Here is a 24,600-nt window from a genome sequence, read left to right as displayed (position 1 = left end):
CACGAAATAAGGATCTGTGTCTGTGCAGGACAGAAGCCGCTGACCACAGGGCAAGAGGGCACTTGCGTGTGGCTGATGCAAACAAAGGTGTCTGTGCCCGAGTGTGGTGTACGCTCCCGGTTCTAGCACGGAGAAATGAATGTAAAATCCCTCACCGCTAATTTCTATGTTGATTATATGTTGAGATGATAAGATGTTGGACTGTTGTTTGTCGTTCAGTCGTTGAGTTGTGTCCGACTCTTTGCAGCCCCGCGGACTGCAGCATGGCAGGCTTCCCTGTTCTTCACGGTCTCCCAGAGTTTGCCCCAGCTCGTGTCCATTGAGTCGGTGATGCCATCCAACCATCTCATCGTCTATCGCCCCCTTCTCCTCCTCCTGCCCTCAAACTTTCCCAGCATCAGGGTCTTTTCCAATGAGTCAGATTAAAATTCTTGCCTCTTGAACTTCTGGTTTAATGTGCCCACTAGAAAGCTCACCATATGACTCAGCTACGTGGGTCACATTGTAATTCTCTTGGGTGGAGCTGCTGACATCCTGAGGGGAAAGGCTCCAGGCTGGATGTGCCGGCCTGTGGGAGCACGCACTGCCCAGGACACAGCTCCGCGTCCACCTGGTCGGACCCCCAGTTTATAGGAAGTGCAGGGCCCGGGGGAGCATGGTAAACAAGGAAGCTGTGAGAACGCCTGCAGAACAGGCACCCAGTGTCTTCAACACATAAATTGCCTAGAAAAAAAAATTTAAGGAAGGTGGGAGAGAAAGTATAGATTTAAAGACATGTGAGAGAGAGTAACTAGTGAGAAGACCTGGCTTCTTATTTGCAAAAGCTGTGAAAAGTATTTATCGGACTACTGGGGATTGAATGCTGAGTAACATTTGACGGTATTCAGGAATTACGGCTGCTTTTTTTTTTCCCTCTCGTGGTAACAGTGTAAAGTAGGATATCATATAACATAAAAAGGAGTTCTTGGGGGTCCAGTGGCTAAGACTCCATGCTCCCAATGCAGGGGGTATCCCTGGTCACTTTTAGGTTCGAAGTATTCATTAACAAAAGAAACAGTATACACAAACAGTTTCAATATTTAATAGAGGATTACTTGGCTTAATTTCAATGTACAGTCATTAAAGGAAGAAAAATAGGGACAGCAGAGGAAAGTAACAGCATGCGCACCTCCAAATCGGGCCGACCCACAGCAGGCTTGACCGGCACCGGCACCGGCACGTTCCTTAGTATCTGGAGTCTCAGCTGGGAAAAGGTCCCGGATGGTCTGCCCACCCCACGGGTGAGGCTTCACGCTGCAGTTTGGGGGGTGCTGTTATCAGTGGTTTGCGTAAACTTCAGAAATGCAGCTCTGGTTTTACTTTCACTTTCACAATCCTGTGTGTCTCAAACCTTGTGAGATACAGGATTTTCCTGACCTGAGAGGGCTGGCCAGGCCTCCAGGGGCTCAACAGAAAATCCAGGGTCCTCTCCCTCTCTTATCCAAAGTGCCGCTTGACTTGCTGGTAGCAGTTGGTGTGCTTGGCAACAGGCGTGTAATCCAGGCAGGGTGAGGAGTCAGAGGTCAGAGGCCTGCTCTCGGCTTCTGAAGCCTGAACAAGACTGCTTCCATTTTGCCTTCCCTGACAACTGCGAGGGAAGTCCCTGGGGCTTTGGTTTTAAGGGGTCCCTGTCCTTCCTGACTTGGAGTGCAGATATTGAGTCAGTGAATTTCTTGACTTCATACTCAGAAAGGGTCTCTCTCATGTAATATCGATAATCAATGTTATCATTAACCGAGAAACGTTTATTGAGCATCTACTCTGTGCCAGAGAGTGCAGCCAGTCAGGGCACAGACTCAGAACAGCCCTCGCCCAGACTGTTCAGGTATAGTCACAGACACACATCCTGCTGCCGTAGGCTGGACCCCTCTGGGCTCAGGTGCGGGCTGGGGACAGCTAAGCTCTGAGGAACATGCTTCCTTGTCGGAAGGAAGCCGACAAGGGCCTTAATGAGTCCTCCTTCCACGTGGACACACCCTGAGCTTTCGTCCCGCACGTCCCTTCTTGGCTTCTCTTTCAGGATGAGCGTGCAGACCATCCGCAATGTTTTTAGTGTCGAAACTGGCTACCGGCTCTCGGATGATCAAATAGTCAACCATTTCCCAAACCACTATGAGCTGACGCGGAAGGACCTGATGGTGAAAAACATCAAGAGATACAGGAAGGAGCTGGAGAAGGAAGGGAGCCCGCTGGCAGAGAAGGACGAAAGCGGGAAGTACCTCTACCTGGGTTCGTGTCCTTTCCACCGGCTTCACCTTTTAAATAAATAGCCGTGGTGTTTTTTCCCCCATCAGCACATGGCATGGGGGTGGCAGCTGTTGACTCTGCGGGATGAGTGTGTCTGTGCGAGTTGTGAGCACCTGTTTCTTTCCTAGTGTTTACAGGATACGGAGGAGCAGGGCAGGGGGTGGGGAGGGCTTCAGCTTTGGAATCTTGAGTTTGTATCAGTGCCTTGGAAATGTGCTCAGGAGGGCAGGGGCCCCTCCGTGGGCTGCAGACTGCCGGGAGGGGTGAATCCTGTGTCTGGGAGGGCCCGGAGAGAGTGGTGTGTCCATTCAGCATCCTGTGAGAAAAGCTGGCCTGGCGGAAAGTTTCAGAATCCCTTTGCACACTTGGGGAAGACGATGTGTGACTTCTCTGGGCCTCAGTGTCCTTATCTGATAAATGGGAATAATAACAATGCCGAGCTCAGAGGTTGCTGTGGGGATTAAATGGTACAGATTTAAAAAGTAACTGGCATGCAGCCAAAAGAGAACTCGTTACAGGCAGACCTTGGAGAGACGGTGGGTTCAGTTCAAGAACACCGCAATAAAGCAAATACCACAGTGGGAATTCGCTGGCGGTCCAGTGGTTACGACTCCATGCTTCCACTGCCAGGGGCCTGGGTTTAATCCCGGGTCAGGGAACTAAAATCCCACAAGCCGTGCGGTGCCACCAAAAATAAATAAAAAAAACAAAACTATAAAAAATAAATGAAGCGAATATTGCTGTAAAGCAAGTCACATGATTGTTTTGGTTTTGCACTGCATGTAAAAGTTATCATTACACTAAACTCTAGTCTTTCGAGTGTGCAATAGCATTATGTCTCAAAAAAACAATGCACATACCTTCATTTAAAGATACTTTATTACCTAGAAATGCTAACCATCATCTGAACCTTCAGTGAGTTGTCATTTTTTTTTTTTTGCAGTAGTATTGGCTTGGCCAGAAATTTCCCTTGGGTTTTTCCGTAAGTCTCAGCCCACCCAGTAACATCAAGATTACTTATCATAGTTCATCAAACATAATAACAAACATCATAATGAAAAAGTTGGAAATAGTGTGAGAATTACCAAAAGGTAACACAGAAACACAAGGTGAGCCAATGTTGTTGGAAAAATAGCGCCAGCAGACTTGCTACATGCCGGGTTGCCACAAACCTTCATTTTGTGAAAAAACACATTATCTGTGAAGCGCAGTAGAGCAAGCCGTACGTGTCTCACACGGATTGAACGGCAGAAGTCCTTGCTCCATCAGACGCTGGGCAGGGGCGCAGGGTACGGCACAGGCCCTGGAAAGGCAGGCGCGGTGTCTTCCCGTCCGTGGCCGCTGTTGGGCTGACTCACTCACTGTCCCCTCTCCCGTCCTCAGACTTTGTTCCTGTCACCTACATGCTGCCTGCCGACTACAACCTGTTTGTGGAGGAGTTCCGGAAAAGCCCCTCGAGTACCTGGATTATGAAACCCTGTGGCAAAGCCCAGGGAAAGGGCATCTTCCTGATCAACAAGCTCTCGCAGATCAAAAAGTGGTCCCGGGACAGCAAAACATCTTCGTAAGTGGACGGGCGTCCCGTGCGCTTTGCAGCAGCTGTCTCATGTCATTAGGCTTTTGGCCATGGGCTGGTGGGCTGGGGGGGAATGGCTGGGGGGGCTTGCTTGCTTTCCCAGGTGTGCAGCAATTATGCATGTGAACACCTGGAGGCAGGGCTAGGCCCTGTGGCCACAGCAGCATCACCAGGCATAGAATCTCACCCGGAGAGAGGTGTGTAAAGCAGGGTAAGGGCACTGGAGCAGGGAGCCTTGCCAGCTGCTCTTTGTTCTGAAAGTTGGGGGGAGACCCATCCAGTCCTGGTGCTTCTGAGCTGGCAAAGCACGTGCTTAACCCCTGGGTGCCTGGGCTTGCACCCCTGTCTGACGCTCACCGCCTGAGTCAGTTTTGTTGCATAGACTCTCGGGTTTTTCATCCGAGTAAACTGGGGACACAGTGGCACCAGCCTCACGGGGGCGAGTTGGAGATGGACCCGAGCACTGGGTGGTGTGTGCAGCCAGGGTGAGAGAAGACCTGGGCACAGTCAGGTCGGCCTCCTCCCTGGGTTGGGGGCTCCTTGGAGCAGAGGACCCCAGGAGATTTAGGCTGAGCCTCACTCCTTGCCTCTGTGAGGTTCTTCACTGCTGGGGAATGCCTGGACCGTGGGTGCCGTCCTTTAGGGGTGGGCGATGTCAGGATTTCCCAGGAATGGCAGGGACGCCGCCTCGTGTCCTGCGTTGAAGTCTGACTGCATAGTGCCAGCCCCCGGGGGTTCCTCCATGGATACTGCCCCCACCCCCCAGCCCCTGTTTTCTCCCCACAAACCAGCCTCTCACTTGATGAGAGGCAGCAAGCTTGTCACCAGCCAACTAAGGGTCTCTGGTCTTTTAAAATAAGGCAGGTTTATAATGTGTTAATTTCTGCTGTTCAGCAACGTGACTCAGTTATATATATCCTTTCTCATATTCTTTTCCATGATGGTTTATCACAGGCTATAGACTACAGTCCCCGTGTGCTATAGTGGCACCTTGTTTATCCATTCTGTATATAATATTAATGCCGCTGCCGATGCCAAGCTCGCCATCCATCCCTCCCTGACCCCCCTCCCGCTTGGCACCCTCAGGTCTGTTCCCTGTTAAAGCCCTCTGGTGTTTGCATCTAAGCTCAGCCTTCTCTGCCGCACCCAGGTTTGTGACTCAGTCCACCAAGGAAGCCTACGTGATCTCTCTGTACATTAACAACCCGTTACTAATCGGCGGCAGGAAGTTCGACCTGCGCCTGTACGTTCTGGTGTCTACGTACCGCCCGCTGCGCTGCTACATGTAAGAGCTGAGGGGTTGTTTCCCTCCTTAAAACTGTGCTTTGGGAATTCCCTGGCAGTCCCCTGCTTAGGACTCAGTGCTTCCACTGCAGGGGACCCGGGTTCGATCCCTGGTCAGGGATTAAGATCCTGCAAGCCACGAGGTGCGGCCAAAAAAAAAAGACCGATTTGACACGACACCTCCTGCTCCTCAGGACCCTGGCAAGGGTTGTTAGGTTGGTCGTTGGTCAAGTTCCCCGAACTTGCAGTGCCTGGCACATGGTCCATGTTGAGTAAGACGGTGCCTTTGACAGTGATGTGAATCCTCAAAATAAGAAGCCACTCTCTGCAACCTTGCAAACATACTCGAGAAGGAAACCAGACACAGAAGGCCACGTGTTGTACAATTCCGTCTCTACACCATGCCCAGAATAGACAGAACTGTAGGAACAGAAAGTAGCTTGGTGTTTGCCCAGCCCTGGGATTGGGAAGTGACTGCTGAGGGTCACAGGGCTTCCTTCTGGAGTGACGCAGTGACACGCCTTTTGGAGTGTAGTGGTGATTGTTGCACAACTCTGAATGTCCCCAAAACCGTTGAGTTGTACACTTTAAGTGGATAAGTTTTATGGCGTATAAATTATATCTTAATAAACTCCTTATATAAAAAGAACCATAAAAATTTTACAAGGCAACTCTTCTAAAAGGTCAAAACGAAAAGCAACTCTTTTTTTTTTTTTTTTGCAGTTTTTTTGGTCTTTATTTATATGTTTATTTATTTTAAACTTTTTGTTTTTATGGGAGCATAGCCGATTAATAATGCTGTAATGGTTTCCGGTAAACAGTGAAGGGACTCATCCATACATATACATGTATCCATTCTCCCCAAATGCCCCTCCCATCCAGGCTGCCATGTAACATTTGATCAGAGTCCCCTGTGCTATACCGTAGGTTCCTTATTGATTATCCATTTTAAATATAGCAACATGTACATGTCCATCTGAAACCCCCTAACTGTTCCTTCCCCCATCCTTCCCCCGACCCCTGACAACCATAAGTTGCTTCTCTTGAGTCTGCGAGTCTCTTTATGTCTTGTAAGTAAGTTCATTTGTATCATTTCTTTTCAGATTCCACATATAAGGGATGTCATACAGTATTTCTCCTTCTCTGTCTGACTTAACTTCACTCAGTATGACCATCTCTAGGTACATCCATGTTGGCAGCTCTTTTAAGACGAAAAAGCGTGATATTTTGTTTACACTTGTCCTCAGAGCGTTGAGTTAATCCAAATTCCCGCCTAGGTATAAACTTGGATTTTGCCGCTTCTGCACCGTGAAGTACACCCCGAGCACCAGCGAGCTGGACAACATGTTTGTCCATCTCACCAATGTCGCCATCCAGAAACACGGGGTAAGTACTTCTTTTCAACTAAGCTTAAGGAAGTGGACTGATTTCATGGGTTTCTTTGTTTTTTCTCTTTGCAGGACAGGGTGGGTGGGTAGAAGAGTTGGAGTCAAGATGCCCTGGCACTGATGAGGGGGAGCCCCGGGTATCCAGTTTGGTTGCCCAAGCCGAGTGCCAGCCTGTGTCAGGGTGGGGGACTTGGAGAAAGAAAATCCCTTGTCCAAGCCCTGTCTTTCTAGTTCTGTGACCTTGGGGGTAAGTTAACTGAGTGTCAGAGCCCCAGTCTCTCCAGCTATGAAAGGAGGTAATATTATTACTGTCTTTCTAGTTCTGTGACCTTGGGGGCAAGTTAACTGAGTGTCAGAGCCCCAGTCTCTCCAGTTGTAAAAGGAGATAATATTATCACCTTATGGCTGTTGGGAGGATTATAGGAGAGGATTCATGCATGGTCATTCACTCACTGAGCACCTCCCTGGGTTAGCCCCATGCTAAGGGCTACAGTGATGGGCAGTATTCCCAGGTGGCTCAAGGGTAAAGATTCCACCTGCCAATGCAGAAGATGCAAAACAGGTGGGTTTGATCCCTGGGCCCAGAAGATCCCCTGGAGAAGGAAATGGCAACTCACTCCAGTATTCTTGCCTGGGAAATCCCATGAACAGTGGAGCCTGGTGGGCTCCAGTCCATGGGGTTACAGGAGTCAGACACAATTTAGTGACTAAACCACAACCACCACCATCACCTCAACAAAATCCTAAACCTATAGTTTGCCCACAGAGCTCCAGGTCTTACACAACCACCAGCTGGCCTTGTCTTTATACGTTTCCCTGCTGGCTCAAGCGGTAAAGAATTCGCCTGCAAGGCAGGAGATGTGGATCAAATCCTGTGGGTCAGGAAGATTCCCTGGAGGAGAAAATGGCAGCCCACTCCCGTATTCTTGCCTGGAGAATCCCATGGACAGAAGAGCCCTGTAGGCTACAGTCCACGGGGTCAAAAAGAGTTGGACGCGACTGAGCACACACTCACACAAGGGATCAAATTCCCCTGATCTCTGCTCTCATGGAGCCCAGAGCCTGCGGGGGAGATAGCTGTCCAGTAGTTGTGTGGAGGAATGTGTCACAAACGGTTTGCGTGCTCTGAAGGTAGAGACTCAGAGCTGGAGGAGCTTGGAATGAAGGATCCTGGGGGCCAGCTGGCCAGAGGCTGCTGTGCAGAAGCAGGCTTGAGCAGACACCTGAAGTCTGAGCCAGGGGTTCCCCAGGTGGACGTGCAGAAAGAACATTCTAGCAGAGGGCACAGTCCGTGTGGAAGGAGCATTGCAGAAGCTGAAAGTGGTCAAGGCGGCTGGAGCCCCGAGTGAGGGTGCTGGTGAGAGAGGGCCCTGGAGTGGCCAGTGAAGGCTGGGACACGGGGCGCTATACCCAGGCTCTGACCCAGTCCTGGCAAACAAGTCCCAAAGGTCTCATTTCTCTATGAAAGACCCTCTTCTACTTGTATCTTGCTTGAATGGAAGCCTGAATACCCTGGTCTTTTTCTGTAATTGGAGCAGAAAGAGGGTAAATATTGATCGAAAACAAGCTTTTCTGAGTAACCGTACTGAAGAATTTGGTCAGACCCGCTTGGGCTCAATCCGATGTCCATCACTCACCTGCTGTGTGACCTGGGCAAGTCACCCAGCCTCGCTCTCAAACAGCAGCCCTGGTTTTTACCTTGCTGGTCGTGAAATGATGTGACCACGGCCACCTGTCCCTGAGGGTGGCAAGTGGCTTCCATGTGAGGCTGACCCCACGTCACTTGCCCATCAGGTTTTTCCAAGAGCAGCATCGTTACAAGGTTCACAGAGGAGGTGGGGTGACATGGCCGAGATGTCATACTCACAAGAAGGGGAAAGTGACCTTTCAAGTGACACAGCACAGAACTTACGAGCATCTGGGGGACAGCTAAGCAACGACAGACCCTTCATAGCCAAGTAGCACGTTCCCTGAGGTCTGGGCGGAGCTGGGGAATGACAGTGACTGACCTCTTGTCCGTTTTATGTCCTAGGACAGTGCACAGTGGCTGACCTACAAAGACGCCTCGACCTGGGGGTGCCAGACTGAAATTGGGAGGGTGGTCTCATCTGATGAGCCTTCTCAGGACATCAGTCACTAGGTCACTATTTCCGTCAATAAGGAACAGAAATGATTCTTTTTCTTTTGGCTCCACCACCTGGCATGTGGGATCTTAGTTCCCGACCAGGGGTCGAACCTGCATCCCTTTCAATGGAAGCACACAGTCTTAACCACTGGACTGCCAGGGAGGTCCCCAGAAACCATTCGTTTAAAATGGCAGAAGAAGAGAGTGGAGGCAGTACAGTCAGTCTGGCATCTCTCCACGTCCAGACGCAGCAGTACTTGCCACATTGATCCTAATTGTCAATGCTTTGCTTTTTAACGTAAAAAAGTGCTTACTCCAAGAAACCTCGGTTTCAGCCTTGTGTGGCTCTAGTTTAGCACTGCAGAGAGAACTGATGTTACATGGAACACAGAAAGGCTGCGAATGAGGCAGTGTGTCTACGTGTCCACCGGGGGCCCCTGGGTGCAGAGTGCCACCCTGCACTCCGTACCAGGGTGGCAAGACAGTCCCTGCTCTCGGGAGGCTCAGAATCCAGCCAGAGGGGCCGACTGCAAAGGACTGCCTGCAACTGAAGTTCAGGAGACCTCGGAGCTGCCCTGGGAGTGCCTGCCAGGAGGCTAGATTCATCCTGACTGCTGGAGGGTTTCCCATGGTGGAAGATGAGCAAGAGAAGGAGATCAGAGACCAGGGCCAGGTCCTGAAATGCACAGTTTTGCAAGTTGATAGGAAAACAGTGCTGTGAGATCATTCTGATAAGATAACGTTCCTACAGGCCCCCAAACAGATGTGTACTCGTGTTGTATGTATCTGTGCATATGTCAGTGTTTTGCATAAAGTGCAAAACAGGCCTCTAGAATTTTTTTTTAAGTAAGCACATTTTTCTCGATGGTACAAAGAATCTGTGCCTGGAAAAGGAAAGGTACTTCTGGACAGTTGGCCTAGTTTTTCCTATGATTTCTCTTAGGGATGTTGTTGTTAGTCATGTCTGACTCTCTTCAACCCTATGGACTGTATAGCCCACCACTCTCCTCTGTCCGGGGGATTTCCCAGGCAAGAATACTGGACTGTGTAGCCATTTCCTTCTCCAGGGGATCTTCCCAAGGGCCAAATCCGTGTCTCCTGCCTTGGCAGGTGGACTCTTTACCCCTGAGCCACCAGGAAAGCCCGATGTGTAATCTAGAGGTGATTTAAAGGACACGGAGATGGGAGGATGTATGTAGGTTATGTGCAAATGCTGTGCTGTTTCGTGTAAGGGATTTAGGCATCCAGGGATTTTGGATTCTGAGTGAGCCCTGGAACCTGTCCCCTGCGGATACCCAGGGATGACTGTGTTTTAAGAACATGCATCCCAGATCCCCAAGGGGCACAGCCCATGTGCCTTGTCCCTATGTGCCCGCCCCCCACAGGGGAGGGCCCCAGGAAATGCTCAAGGGTGAGAACAAGCGCTGGGTTCCCCTGGGTGCCTTGCCTGCCCCGCACCCCACCCCCTCATTTCCGTGACCAGGAGGACTACAACCACATCCACGGGGGCAAGTGGACCGTGAACAACCTGCGGCTGTACCTGGAGAGCACCCGAGGCAAGGAGGTGACCAGCAAGCTGTTCGACGAGATCCATTGGATCATCGTGCAGTCCCTGAAGGCCGTGGCGGTGAGCCCTGCACCGGGGGTGGGCGGGAGCCCCAGGCGCAGAGAGAGCAAGGAGACAGCGCAAACCCGGGAATGGTTGGGGATTGGGGGGTACTTGTGGCTCTTTCGCTAAAAACACCGGTTTTTATGGCCTTACCTCCTGCAGCCACGGCCTTGGGACCTCCCCAGACGGGCCAGGTCCCCTTGACGTCCATCACCCCTGGCTCTTCTGTTCCCCCTGAGTGGACAGTGAGCCTTTGTCACAAGCTGAAGCTTTGGAGATAGACTTTTCAGCAGCCTCCTTGTTTTTAGGCCTCCTGCTCTGCTGTTTCATAGACATTTAGGGCGGGAGAGAGTCCCCTCTTCTTTTCACTCATGTCTCCTATCTGTTGGCTGGTTTGGAGTTTTTGTGTTTTGTTTTACTGTCCTAAAGCAGGTGCGCATCTGTTTTCCAAGGAAAAGTAAAGAATACACCTTGCAGCACCAGCGCGCAGGCTGCTCATTCTAGTGCAGAAGCTGGTGGGCAGGCGAGTACGCGCCCACACACCGGGGGTTGAGGGGCCGCGGACAGAGCTTCACTCCCCGGGCTCGGAAACGTGGGGAGATGAGCTCTTGGAGGAAGTGTGATATGGGCTTGGCAGCGAGGTGGATATGTGTGAAAATACATATGCGCAATCTTCTCAGTGGAAGAGTAAGGTCTTCCCCCGCCCCCGTTCTTTTCTTTTTTTTTTTTTGGCCAGGGCACAGGACCCGTGAGATCTTAGTTCTCCAACCAGGGACTGAACCCAGGCCCACAGCAGTGAAAGCACGGAGTCCTTACTACTGGACCGCCAGGGAATCCCCTCTCTCATTTTTTTTTTTTTAAAGCAAAATGTATCTGTTTGGCTGGGCTGGGTGTTAGCGGCCTCAGGCAAGATCTTTTAGTTGCGGCACGTGGATCCCGGGCTGCCTGCATTGGGAGGACTGCTGGACCACCAGGGAGGACCCCCGACTCCCATTTTATCTCGGAAAATGACAGTTTATACTGTTTCCCCATGTGTGGAAAGCTTTGTTGAAACAGCCTGGTAAAGAAAATTATGGATGGAAAATGGTGCTTCTGGTGGACACCTTGGCTTTCCCGTGTCTTGAATCGAGCTCTTCCTGTTTCACCAAGCGCTCCAGAGCCCTGCCAGCTCCTCCTGTCTGCGTCTCGGGCTCACAGGGTGGACTCGACAGGGGAGAAAAAGAACGGGGGCGAGGGAAGACCTTACTCTTCCACTGTTAGAGAAAGACATCTCAGGGGCCATGCTCCACGTCTCTTACCCCACGGAAGCCATGTCTTGAACTTCAACACTTGGGTGAGGGTCACAGTGGGGATGTGTGTGGAGTCCTGGACTCAGATTTCAAGCCAGGCTGTAACACAGGTGATGCGGGCGCCTTAGTGCCTGGTTAACCAGCTTCCTCCACCTCCTTCCTGGCTGGCTTCAGTCCCCCTGGCTGGCAGAGCTCTGAGAAATCATTGGCTGTCTGATCAAGAATGCCTGTGCCCTGGCCCCGGGTGGTCAGCCGGCTCCCCTGGCACAGGGATCCTCAGGTGCCTGAGGGTCTCCTCCTGCACTTTGGGCTCCAGAGCTGAAAAGCTGTGGCATTTCCAAGGCTCTGAGGATCTGGGGAGCAGGGATTCATTTATTCCATTTTTATTCATTTAGGATGTCTCCTTGTTTTTACCAAGTGTGTTGCCTTCCGGGAATTTAGGGGAGAGATAGGGACACGGGCGGCTGCAGTACCTTGTGAGAAGGGCGTGGTGCGGGGGCAAGGACCACGCAGGGGGACCCAGACCCAGGACACGGGACATGGGACATGATGGAGAAGCTGGGAGCCACAGCTTGGGGGCAGGATGCTCAGAGGGCCAGAGACAGCGGGTCTGGGAGATGACAGAGGGTTGTGACTTCCTATTCTGCAGAGGCTTTTTGTGACTGTGGTGTGGGCAGTATCCGGGTCAGGACACCAGAATTCAGTGGAAAGGCAGTGGTTCCACTAGATTTCCATGTGATGAAACAGCCCGCCCCCCAGCCTGGTTCTCCTCCAAGTGGGGCTGCACTGGGCTTCGTTTCCTGTTCTGAATTGAGCGTACTAAGTAGAGTCCAGGCACCCACTGCCACATAAGAAGCCCTCAGGGTCCTCACGGTCGTGTCTGTGTTTCTCCCTCGCTGTGCGGTGCAGAGACAACCCCGGGGAGCACCACTGTTTGCTGGCCTTCTCCCAGAGGGTCTCATTCAGGCAGCATGGAGTCTGTGTTGTAAGCAAGCAGCTGGTGGGCTTTTTATACACTTGGAGAATAGTTTATGAAGTGGAATTAAAAACTGAGAAGAGGATCCAAAAATGTTAAGTAAACAGATTTGACTTTAGTCACAGAGAACAGAGGTTCATAAGCTGCATCCCAAGGGGCCTGTGAAGGGACTGGCAGCCTGGTGGGCCCTGTGCGTGTGTGCGTGCATGTCTGTGTATATATGTGTGTGTGTGTGTCTGTGTGTGCATGCATGTGTGCGTGTGTATGTCTGTGTGTGTCTGTGTCTCTGTGTGTGTGCATGTGGGTATATGTGTGTGTTTGCATGCACGTGTGTATGTGTGTGCGTGTGTGCATCTGTGTGTGTATGTGTGTGTGTGTGTGCGTGAGTATAATGTGTATGTGTGTGTGTGTCCATGCATGTGTGTATATGTGTGTATGTGTCTCTGTGTGTGTGTGCATGTGCATGTGTCTGCATGCATGTGTGTGTGTGTGCATGTGTGTGCGAGTGTGTGTGTGTCTGTGTGTGTGCATGTGTGTGTGTGTCAGGACAGTCTTGTGCTGGTGGAGACCTTCATTGCTGGTTGTTGAGCCTCTGATGAATGAGACATAGTGGTTGCTTCCCGAATGCCCTATCTGAGGTTGAGGGGAATGTCCACCCTGGAGCCCCACGGGAGGAGCAGGGAGAGGGAGCGAGGCAGAGAAGAGGGAGGCAGAGAGCCGCTGGTCTCAGCCGCTGGTCCCACGCGCAGGGCCCTGCTGCCGTGACATGCCACGTGTCCACAATGTCAGGGGTCTCAGCCGGGACCCCCGACGCTGGCTCTAACCACGGTCCTCTCCCCGCAGCCCGTGATGAACAACGACAAGCACTGCTTCGAGTGCTACGGCTACGACATCATCATCGATGACAAGCTGAAGCCCTGGCTGATCGAGGTACCCGTGTCCCACGACCTTGCGCCTGGTCACCTCACGGCCTCCCTGCGCTCCTGCCTGGCCCCAAATCTGAGGCCCCAGGCCAGGGTGGGTGGAGACGAGGGCAGAAGGATGAGGACAGATGCTCAGGTCTGAGGGTTTGCTGATGGCTGGGAAATGTGCACACTGCCGTCAACCACCTCCTGCAAGCCCAGCCCACAGTGCCACAGCCTGTGGTTCCACTTCCATTTTGGGGTTTGTTTGTTTTTTTTGACCATACTGTGCAGCTTGCAGGGATCTTCGTTCCCTGACCAGGGATCGAACCTGTGGAAGCTCGGAGTCCTAACCACTGGGCCACCAGGGAATTCCCCAGAAGTACTTTATTTTTTTTTTAATTTTTGTCCCCCTTCCAGATGGGTCCTTCCGGGTGAGTCCAGCTCCGGAGGCCCCAAACATCCTCTTGGAGGACACTATTCCCATTCAGGAAGGGCGCTCACAGCCCCAGAAGTCCTGGGAGGCAACGGTGTTCTGTCCAGAGATAAGGAACACCATACTCTGGGGACAAAGGCATAGTTTGGAAGTGGACTTATCTGCCCATCTGAAGGCGCAGACAGGATGTAGTGATGGCTGTTCTAGAAAGAGGGTGTGTGTGTGTGCCCTTTTCCTGATGACAGCGGTGGTGGGGGAGGGGCTGGCATGTCCATCAAGGCCCAGACACAGAGCCCACCTTGCTGGGTGGTCCTGCTTTGCTCTGCTGCCAGGGAGAGGGGCATGGGGCCGGGCGGGCAGTGAGAGGGCAGGTGTCCGCTCTGCCCACTCATCTCCTTGTGTGAGCCTTGTGTGACCCACCGGGTGGGTGCAGCTCATGCCCTTTAGCTCAGGCTGTTTCCAGCCAAAGCTGAGTCTCCAGAGCAAGTCATCGTGAGGGGAAAGTGAGGACCTCCTGAGAAGCTGCCAGGAGAGCCAGGTTATAAGAGAAAGTGGTATGTGTGTTGTGTGTGTGTGTGTGTGTGTAGACATATGTACATGTAGAGAGATAGCAGGGCTTCCCAGGTGGCGCTAGTGGTAAAGATCTTGCCTGCCAGTGCAGGAGATGTAAGAGGGGCGGGTTTGATCCCTGGTTTGGGAAGATCCCCTGGAGGAGGGCATGGCTACCCACTCCAGTATTCTTGCCTGGAGAATCCCATAGACAGACAAGCCTGGCGGGCTACAATCCACGGGATCACAAAGAGTCGGACTGAAGCAACTTAACACACCTGCAGAAAAATAGTTAAGTCAGTCTTATCTACAGACATAAAATAATTTATATTTTCTTTTCCTCCGTCTTCGTTTCAGTCGCTCAGTCGTGTCTGACTCTTTGTGACCCCATGGACTGCAGCATGCCAGGCTTCCCTGTCCATCACCAACTCCCAGAGCTTGCTCAAACTCATTTCCGTCTACATGAAGTTTCTCCATTTTATGTAACTTCAATGGAAGTCAATTTTTCCTTGATGAACTAGAATCTCAACGTGAAGGTTATTGCTAAGATAATATAACAGATCTGAACTGTAGCCTGTTTGTAATGAGAATCGCAGGATGGCCTGATAAAGCACAGTGGTAACGTCCAGGGCACCCGAGGTCTGCACCTCCCCTGCCACTGTACACATCAGCTGCCTCGCTGGCAGCACAGACACATGGTCTGACCATTCGGGGGAGGAACCTGAACGACTTTCAGATTTGCTGCCTCTTCCCTCCCAGGCCTGAGAAAGCAGCCCGCCAAGGTCGTTACAACTATGTGCAAAGTAAGAGTCAATAGGCGCTGACCGAGGGCCCGTGGGACTCTCTGCAGAGTGAATGTCTGTGCTTGGTGACTTTGCTTACCTTCCCAGAGGCCTCTGGAACTAACTTTCCACTTGCTGGACAGGCTTCTCCTCTGCTCAGAATGTTGCTTTGCTGGTCAGGCAGCGCATGGGTGCACTTCCTTTTACTTCAGCCTACGATGCTGCTTGGTCAGGGTCACTGGGTCACTGATCCCAGCAAAGCTCTGGGCAGCTCTCCATGCTGAGGGTGGAGCTCACCACACAGGTAGACACTGAAGTTATGTTTATGGTGGACGTTGACCTAAGATTTTTATTTGTGTGGTGACTGATTTGTAGGTTCTGTTCCTAATCCTGTCTTTAAATAGTACTATGATTATTATTTTCTTTTTTTTGGCCGAGCCGCACAGCTTGTGGGATCTTAGTTCCCTGACCTGGGATCCCAGCCATGAAAGTGCCAGGTCCTAACCACTGAACTGCCAGAGAATTCCCTAAGTTACATTCCACCTAAGGAAATAGACCAGAAAGTGCTTCCTGAAGGTGTTAGGTATGACAGTGTAAAGCAACCTCCTTACCTACGCTGTGGGGTGGCCAGTGTTCGCGTCGGCCCTGCTCACCCGCGCTCCAGGGTGGGTAGGTGGCCCAGCTGAAGGGCGTGGTCTGTCTCCTCCCCTCTTGCAGGTAAACGCATCCCCATCCCTCACCTCCAGCACTGCCAACGACCGAATCCTTAAGTACAATCTGATCAATGACACCCTCAACATCGCGGTCCCTAACGGTGAAATTCCAGACTGTAAATGGAACAAGTCACCCCCAAAGGAAGTCCTCGGCAATTATGAAATCCTGTGAGTTTGTGGGTCTGTGCCGCTGGCTGCGTGAGTGTCAGATTGGTGCGTGGGGTGGGGGTGTGCCAGGGCCCAACCCAGATGTTCTAGGCGCATGTGAACTCGCCTTATCGGGTAGAGTATGTTGCCTTTTGACGTTATGGGAAAGGCCTTGTTGCCGATGAGTGCTGGGTGCTGAACCAGGCCTCTGTCCAGTCTCAGTCTAGTGCATGGGAAATATTAGAGCACTGGCCAGGTGAGCTGTCAGGGCGGAGCTAGTCACTCACCGTGGATCAGTGACCGGCCACGCCTGGCCCATCCCTGAGACCCTTGTGACACTGAGGAGCTCAGTCTGCACACCTTTGAAAGCGTTACTCGCTCAGTCGTGCCCAACTCTTTGAGGCCCTGTGGACAGTAGCCCACCAGGCTCCTCTGTCCAGGGGATTCTCCAGGCAAGAGTACTGGAGTGTTTTACCATTCCCTTCCCCAGGAGATCTTCCCTACCCAGAATTTGAACCTGGGTCTCCTGCATTGCAGGCGGGTTCTTTACTGCCTGAGCCCCAAGGGAACCTGGTGCACACCTTTCGATGGGGATAATACAGCTGAGAGGAGGGCACACAGCATTTAGGGCCTGACCCCCGTCGTCACAGCTCGTTTCCCAGCAGCCTTGTGAGGTGAGGGTCGTCACTGGCTCCGTTTTACACACATATGGAAACAAAGGCTCGGAGGGTTACGTGGCCCCTGATAGTGCCATAAAGTGGGGGAAAGTGAGAACCCATCAGAAGGGCAGTGGCTGAGCGGGTCCGACTCATTCTCAAGGTGGAAGGGTGAGTGGACGTTGGAAGGACTCGGGTGGGGCTGTGCTGGGGCCGGAAGGCCGGGGAAGGAGCTGCAGGAAGGGTGTGCAGTGTGATCCGTGTGACACCGGCGGTGGTCGCCATGCCCCCTCCCCCGGTGTGGCTGGCATTTCCACATGTGGCGGCTGGTCCGAGAGTGGACAGGGCAGGAAGTGTAGAGGAACACTCCGTAGGGGGTTGTCATGGGCACCACTGCCGCAGAAGGTGTGGGCTGGGGAAGGGGGCCTAAGAAAAGAGGGAAATAGCACTCAAGCCCAAGGACTGAAGCTGTTAGGATCGCATTAACTATTTCTGTGAAGTCTAAACATACATTTAACAATTTCATTTCTTTAATTTTTAAAAAAATACTTTTATTTACGTATGGCTGTGCTGGATCCTCAGTGCTGAGCGGGCTTTTCTCAGTTGCACGTGGGGGCCACTCTCCAGCTGCAGGGTGCTCGGGCTTCGCACTGTGGTGGCTTCTCTTGGGGAGCACAGGCTCTGGGGTGCTCGGGATTCAGTAGTCGTGGCTCGTGGGCTCAGTGGCTACAGCTCCCGGGCTCTAGGGCTCGGTCTCCATGGTTCTGGCCCACAGGCTTAGTTGCCCCGTGGCATGTGGGATCTTCCTGGGGCAGGGGTCGAACCCGCGTTCCCGGCATTGGCAGGCAGATTCTCCACCGCTAAGCCACCAGGGAAGCCCCTCACTTAACGTTTGAAAAGAGTGAAGAAATAGTTGTGAACTTTACACCCGTGCTCCGATCCCAGGCCCCTGGCGGGTAGCGCCGCTGCTGTGTGGATGTAAGTGTGCAGCCCCAGGAGCACAGGAGGTGAGTCCATGAGAGCAGCACTAGGGGCCTGGGCAGGGTGGTCACAAGCCTGAAGGGCGACCAGCTGGCTGGTTGGTTGTATCTTCCAGCACGTCTGCTATCCAGACGAGGCATAGGGTAGGCAGAGCATGGAAGTGCCCTGGGTGGGGTGCTCGCCAGGTGAGGGGGCAGGACAGGGAAGCAGCAGGTCTGAGCAGCTGAGGACAGGGAGAGGGCGGGCAGGGGGCTGTCAGACACTGAGCTGGGAAGAGAAGGGGCAGAGGTCAAGGGGCATAGGTCAGGCTGTGGCTGGCGGCTGAAGTTTCGCAAGGGGTGCGGTCACCGAACGTGACGTGGTCAGTTGGGTGCCCCAGAGGTGGGGCTGAGCTGGGATGGAGGTCATCGGAGAGGGCAGTAGGTTAGGGGATCAGGGTCTCATCTGTTTGGTCACTCAGGTCACCAGCAGCAGTGAGTTGAGAGCCTGAATCTTAAGGAATTAGGGTCAGTGACCTGGAGGATTAGAGGTGACCGACACGGCAGGGAAGGCTGGTGGACTCTGCTGACCTGGGAAGGAGGTTTTGGAGAGAAGTTGCGGGGGGAGAGGGGGTTCCCCTGTAGACCCAGGAGCATGGTCAGTGGGAGAGAAGACAGGCCCACTCGAGGGGCGGGAGGGGAAGCCAGGTTCAGAGCAGGAAGGTGATGGGGACCTTCCAGGACAAGGCGGAGGATGGGGGAGGCTCTGTCCATTGCTAACAACGGACAGAGAGTCCTTGGTACAGAGGAAGAGTTTGGGGGTGGGGCCAGGTGGGGGCATGTCCAGAACCTCCCGGGATTGGCACTGTGGGCAGTGCAGGGTGACAACCACGATGCAGGGCCTTGTGGGCTCCGTCCTCACAGCCCTGAGACAGGGAGGGGGCCCTGGGTGAGCCCCCCTTCATCGAGCTGAGGGTGCTGGGGAGGTCGGGGAAGTGTGTTCTAGGGAGCCTGTGGGGCCCTTTGCCCGCCATCAACCCATTGCCCCCTTGAGGGTGTGGGCAGACGCCCCGTTTCCAGTAAGACGCATGGTCAGAAGCCTCAGTGCTTCCAGTTGGAGAGACAAAAAGGTGGCCTTCCTTGCAGTGCATTGGGCTACCCTCCCCCGGGTGAAGAACTAAGAAGGGGTTCCAGTGCAGAGCCTACGGTGCTGGGTCCTTCCAGTCAGGGCTTGCTCCCCAGTGCTTCAGTGACCCGTCAGTCTCTGTGGGCTTGCAGCCGAGGTGCTGGGGGATCCGGGAGGATGGGTCTGGGAAAGGGGGGCGGACAGGCCCCCGACATCACCGGCTCCGTCCTGTCCTGCCATGCCAGGCACTCTGCATTCCACTGGGTGCCCTCAAGAGCCCTTCAGGGGTCCCAGCGGGGGCCGGCTCACTTGCCCGTGGCCACAACCCTGGTGTGCCACCTGGATGTAGACATTCTTGCTGCTGTCCCAGCTCTCCATCCCGGCCGCGGAGCTGCAGGGCCTGGCACTTTGCATCTGCTCCGTCCAGGGCCCAGTTCAGAAGATGCCGGGTCTGCTTTTACAGTCTTCTAAAAATGACTATTCTGACCCCTGTGAGTGGATCCTGCCTGTGAAAAGCCCCAGAGAGCAGCCCGCCAGCCCAGGAGGGGCCTGAGAAGGGCCATCTGGTCTCTGACCCTCCTCCACGCTCGCCCCGTCATTGGGCACACCACCCCCAGGAGTCACCCGTCCCAGATGGCAGCTGCTCACCAAGCGCTCGTTTCCGTTGGTGTTTAAGCTGCACAGACCAGCACCAATGCCCAGGGAAACTGGAAGCCCACCTGTGTGTCTCCCCTCTGCTTGTTCAGCAGGTTCTTACTGCACACACGCTCCCCACAAGAGGGGTGCTGGGGATGAGCCAGACAGAGGGGGTGGTCACTCCAGCCCTTTGGTCAGTAAGGTAGACACGACACAAGCAAATAGAGTGATAACGTATGAGCAGGAGTCCCTGGCGGGAAGAGGGGCCAGTGTGCCTCCTGGGAGACCCCCCCACACCCAGGCAGATCCACCAGCATCCCTGGGGAGTCCTCTGCCCAACATCGTCTCTCCTTAGGGAGACAGGAACAGGAGGGACCCACAGGTTGTGGTCTGACCTCCCTATGTCTGGCAGAGGGAAACCTCGTTGTGTCTGCTGTGAAGATGACACTCTTCTGGCCTCCCTCCTCCCCACCCTCCTCTTTCATTCCCAGTGTGGAAAATGCATCCTTCATCCTCAGAAATCTCTAGCCCAGCCCACCCTCAACCCACACATGGTGATCCTGGGAATAAGCTTTAATGGAAACACACCCTCTTCCAGAGGTCAGCAGAACGTAGTTAATGAAACATCACTGAGCATCTTAGTACCTTTCACATTTGATGTGGACATCTTGGTGGGTGCTCAGCCAGGGTGTGGTCAGCAGTGACACCCACACACACATTAGAACAGTGGACAGAAGCTTCACACTCTGAGCCGCAGGGTAAAAAGTTCCAAATTAAGAATCCTAAGTGAAGTGAAGTTGCTCAGTCATGTCCGACTCTTTGCAACCCCAGGGACTGTAGCCTGCCAGGCTCCTCCATCCATGGGATTTTCCAGGCAAGAATACTAGAGTGGGTTGCCATTTCCTTCTCCAAGAATCTGAAGTCCTGGGTTTTATTTAACCCTACCTCTGCCACGTACCAGCTGTGTGACCTTAGCCCACTGAATAAACCTCTCTGAGCCCCAATTTCCTCCAACAGGAAGTGGGACTCATGATGCCTACGGATCTGAGTCAGGAGGGTGATGGAAGCCCTGGGAGGGATAGGAGACCCTGTCCATGGAGGTCCGCAGTGCCAGGGCCCGAAACAGGGCCTGTGGATTTCACCCCTCTCGTGGGGGCCCCACCCCAGCAAGAAAAGGTCACCAGATGCCTTATTGTCAGGGTCGCTGAGGTTCTAGGTTCTTTCTGGTTTAAAAGCACCAGCTGTACGTCCCCCCCGGGCTGTGCTTTAGCACTGTACAAGCCCGATGCAGGAGCGTTGATGGGGAGGGGTGGGTAGGTCATGGCTGGTGGAGGTGAAACTGGCCTCTCCCTGTCCTGGCTGCCGCCTCCTGGGCTGGTCACTCACACCCCGTGCCCTGTCTGGACCAGGGTTAGTCATCCTCGCCCCACAGATGCTGAGCGAGGTGCTGAGTGTAATGTATTTTCAGACATCGCTTGTCTCCTTGGCTACCCTGGTATGTCATGCCTTTCCCTGTGGCCATTGCCAGACCCTCTCTGGTGGCCTGTATGAAAACATCAACTGCAGGGTGTGGGACCCGTCCACAGTGACAGTTTAACAAGGTTGTGCTCGTGTGTTCTGTGGCCTGGGATGGCCCTTGGTGGGCTGCCAAGGCCACCTGCTGGGCAGGTGAGTTTGGAGGCACGCAGGCTGCTTCTCTGTTTGCCATGGCGATGCCGCGGGAACCCTGGAGATGGCCCTCTGTCTCTAGGTATGACGAGGAGCTGGCGCAGGGTGACGGGGCTGAACGAGAGCTGAGAAGTCGGCCAGGCCAGTCGCTGGGGCCCAAAGGGAGCCGATTGAGAGATGCCGGGAGGACCGTCCTCACCACCTGGAAGTGACCACCGGCAAGACCAAGACTTACAGCCCGGACCCGGTCAAAACCTGTCACTGCGCCCAACCCTTGCCGAGGACACCTATTTTGGAATTTCCTTTTTCTAGACCTTTTTTTTCCCCTTTCCTAAACCCTGTAAATAAATAAAGGCACTTCTTTGAAAGGTTAAGGAAGTCTGTTATTGGGGGAACGTCCCTGTTTCTCTGTCACTCCCATCCTCACCATACTTCTGGCTCCAGGCTATCGGGATTTTTCCCACACCAAGCAATTCTGCTGTGGCCCCAGATGTCCTACCCCTGGAGGCAGGGGTTCCCCAACCTCCAGGATCGAATGCCTGATGATTTGAGGTGGGTCTGATGTAATAATAATAGAAATAAAGTGCACAATAAGCGTAATGCCCTTGAGTCAACCCAAAACCACCCCTCACCCCCTGGTCCGTGGAAAAACTGTCTTCCATGAAACGGGTCCCTGGTGCCAAAAAGGGTGGGTACCACTGTCCTGCGGTTAACTCTGTTCGGACACCTGGAGATGGAGTCAGATCCCACAGGTAAGGGCTCAACTCTACAAGACTGCCCGCCGCACTCACAACTTCAGGCACCAATCACAATTCCAGTTGTTAACTGCTTCCTACCAACTGGCTCCAAGTCGGAGGTTCCCACAACCCTATCCTTGGGTTGAATTAATTTGTGAATGGGGCTCGCAAAATTCAGGGGAACAGTTTACCTACTCCACTGCCAGTTTACATAAAGGATGCAACTGAGGAAAAGCCAGATGGCAGAGATGCACGGGGCAACGTATGGATGAAGGGGCACCGAGCTCCCGTGCTCGCTCTGGGAGCATCACCCTCCCAACGCGTCCATGTGCTCAGCAGCCTGAAAGTTCTTCCAATTCCATAGTCCGGGGCTATTTATGGAAGCCTCATTACATAGGCATGCCTACGTGCATGCTAAGTCGCTTCAGTCGTGTCTCACTCTTGGCAACCCTATTAACTGCTAGCCCCCAGGCTCCTCTGTCCATGAGATTCTCCAGGCAAGAATACTGGAGTGAGTTGCCGTGTCTTCCTCCAGGGGATCTTCCTGAACCAGGGATCAACCCCGCGTCTCTTATGTCTCCTGCATTGGCAGGCGAGTTCTTTACCACTCGTACCACCTGGGAAGCCCCAGTGCATGGCAATGATTAATTAAATCACTGGCCATTGGCGACTGACTCCACCTCCAGCCCCCTCTCTTCCTCGGAGATTGAGGGGTACGCCTTGGTTCCCCAGGCAGCCAGTTCACATCCAAGGCCATCCAGGAGCCCCAGCCACCAGTCGTAGCACAAACTCTGGTTTGCTTGAAAGGGACTTGTTAGGAATAACAAAAGATACGCATTTCACCTTTCTGCTCTGTAGCAGTTTCAGGAACTGGAAACAAAACTAAATATAACACATGTCCCTTAGCTCTTAGAAAGAAAATTACAAAGGTTTTGTATGCTGGGAAAGGAGATGGAGACCAAATACATATTTCCTAAAAATCACAGTATCACAATCTATTTCATTAGGGCTGAATAACTAATTCACGAATGTATAAGATGAGCCCTTTGGACAGAAAGGAAAAGCTTCAGAATGTGATTTAGTTTATTATAAGGTAGGTCACATTTTTAAAATTTGGCACTAAGTTAAAACCCAAACCCAAACCTGAGTATCTTACAGAACCATGCTGCTGTGAGAAAGCAAAGTATTTAATCTGACAACTACTTTGGTTTCATTCCTCTCAACTCGACTGTGATCTAGAGGAAAACAGGCAACTAGAAATATTAGCACCTCAGCATTTATCATTACAAAGGCCCTTGTCTTGGTGCTCTGAGGAGATGCACTGGGTTTTGTAGGTGAGCCTGTCGGTCAGATAAGCCCAGACAATTCCCGCCATGTGGCTTACATGACATCAGCCTCCGGGCTTGCCGCAGACGCAGAGGTAAGTGCAGCTGGCAAGTCACTGGCGGCAGGATAAGCTCTTGACACAATGTGTTTACAGCAAGCCAGCCTGGACTCCCGTGACCCACAGAGAAATACAGGGAGGCAACCCACATACCTCTGTAGAGCTATCGATGCGTCTGAATCACCCTTGGGGGTGTTCTCTTATTAGAACATTTTATTGTCACGTTTGACACCTGCTCACTAATGCTTCACTCATTGTCCTGAGTTTCTCTTTCAACTCCCCACCTATGTGCCATTACAACGTTAGGAATAAGATTTTCTTGTTATGTAATTGTGCCAAGGACACAGAGGTCTTCTTCCCTGGTGGTTCAGTGAATAGGAATCCGCCTGCCAATGCAGGGGACACAGGTTCGATTCCTGGTCCGGGAGGATCCCATGTGCCACGGGGCAACTGCTGAAGCCTGTGTGCCCTAGGGCCCTTGCCCTGCAATAAGAGAAGCCGCTGCAATGAGAGACCCAGGCACTGCAACGACAGAGTAGCCCCCCTCTCGCTGCAACTAGAGAAAGCCAAAGAGCACCAGTGAAGACCTAGCGCAGCCAAAAATAAAATAATTTTTAAAAAGAATATAAAACATGGATCTAGTTCAATATGTGGAGAAGGCAATGGCACTCCACTCCAGTACTCTTGCCTGGAAAATCCCATGGACAGAGAAGCCTGGTAGGCTGCAGTCCATGCATCACTAAGAGTCAGATATGACTGAGCGACTTCACTTTCACTTTTCACTTTCATGCATTGGAGAAGGAAATGGCAACCCACTCCAGTGTTCTTGCCTGGAGAATCCCAGGGACGGAGGAGCCTGGTGGGCTGCTGTCTATGGGGTCACACAGAGTCAGACCCGACTGAAGTGACTTAGCAGTAGCAGCAGCAGTTCAATATGTGTGCTGTGTGCTCACTCACTCAGTCATGTCCGATTCTTTGCAACCTCATGGACGACTATACGTAGCCCGCCAGGCTCCTCTGTGGGATTTTCCACGCAAGAATATTGGAGCAGGTTGCCATTTCCTCCTCCAGGGGATCTTCCCTACCCAGGAATCAAACCTTCATCTCCTGCATCCCCTGTATTGCATGCAGATTCTTCATTACTGAGCCACCAGGGAAGCCCCTGCTGCTACTGCTAAGTCGCTCCAGTCATGTCCGACTCTGTGCGACCCCATAGACGGCAGCCCACCAGGCTCCCCCGTCCCTGGGATTTTCCAGGCAAGAGCACTGGAGTGGGTTGCCATTTCCTTCTCCAATGCATGAAAGTGAAAAGTGAAAGTGAAGTTGCTCAGTCATGTCCGACTCTTGCAACCCCATGGACTGCAGCCCACCA

General features: G+C 52.8%; 1 protein-coding gene across 10 annotated transcripts in view; it reads left to right on the top strand.

Annotated features, from left to right (window-relative positions):
• The window catches only part of TTLL1 (TTL family tubulin polyglutamylase complex subunit L1), a 35,299-nt gene extending 13,818 nt beyond the window's left edge, over nt 1-21,481 (top strand). For 4 of the 10 annotated variants that reach the window (XM_024992010.2, XM_024992009.2, XM_024992008.2 and 1 more), the window contains 9 exons: nt 2,060-2,268; nt 3,230-3,268; nt 3,670-3,850; nt 5,013-5,147; nt 6,424-6,532; nt 10,143-10,286; nt 13,377-13,463; nt 15,920-16,083; nt 21,190-21,481. In XM_024992010.2, the coding sequence (XP_024847778.1) occupies nt 2,060-2,268; nt 3,230-3,268; nt 3,670-3,850; nt 5,013-5,147; nt 6,424-6,532; nt 10,143-10,286; nt 13,377-13,463; nt 15,920-16,083; nt 21,190-21,319 (1,198 nt within the window). In that variant the 3' untranslated portion in view covers nt 21,320-21,481. Of the gene's footprint in view, nt 1-2,059; nt 2,269-3,229; nt 3,269-3,669; nt 3,851-5,012; nt 5,148-6,423; nt 6,533-10,142; nt 10,287-13,376; nt 13,464-14,777; nt 14,993-15,919; nt 16,084-21,189 lie in introns of those variants that run through there. The other 6 variants (XM_005207418.3, XM_005207417.5, NM_001076171.1 and 3 more) reach the window with 4 other exon arrangements.
• The last annotated feature ends 3,119 nt before the right edge of the window (nt 21,482-24,600 follow it).

The sequence above is a fragment of the Bos taurus genome, chromosome 5 (genome assembly GCF_002263795.3).
Source record: "Bos taurus isolate L1 Dominette 01449 registration number 42190680 breed Hereford chromosome 5, ARS-UCD2.0, whole genome shotgun sequence".
Classification (NCBI taxonomy): domain Eukaryota; kingdom Metazoa; phylum Chordata; class Mammalia; order Artiodactyla; family Bovidae; genus Bos; species Bos taurus.
This window is presented reverse-complemented; position numbering and strand designations above follow the sequence as displayed.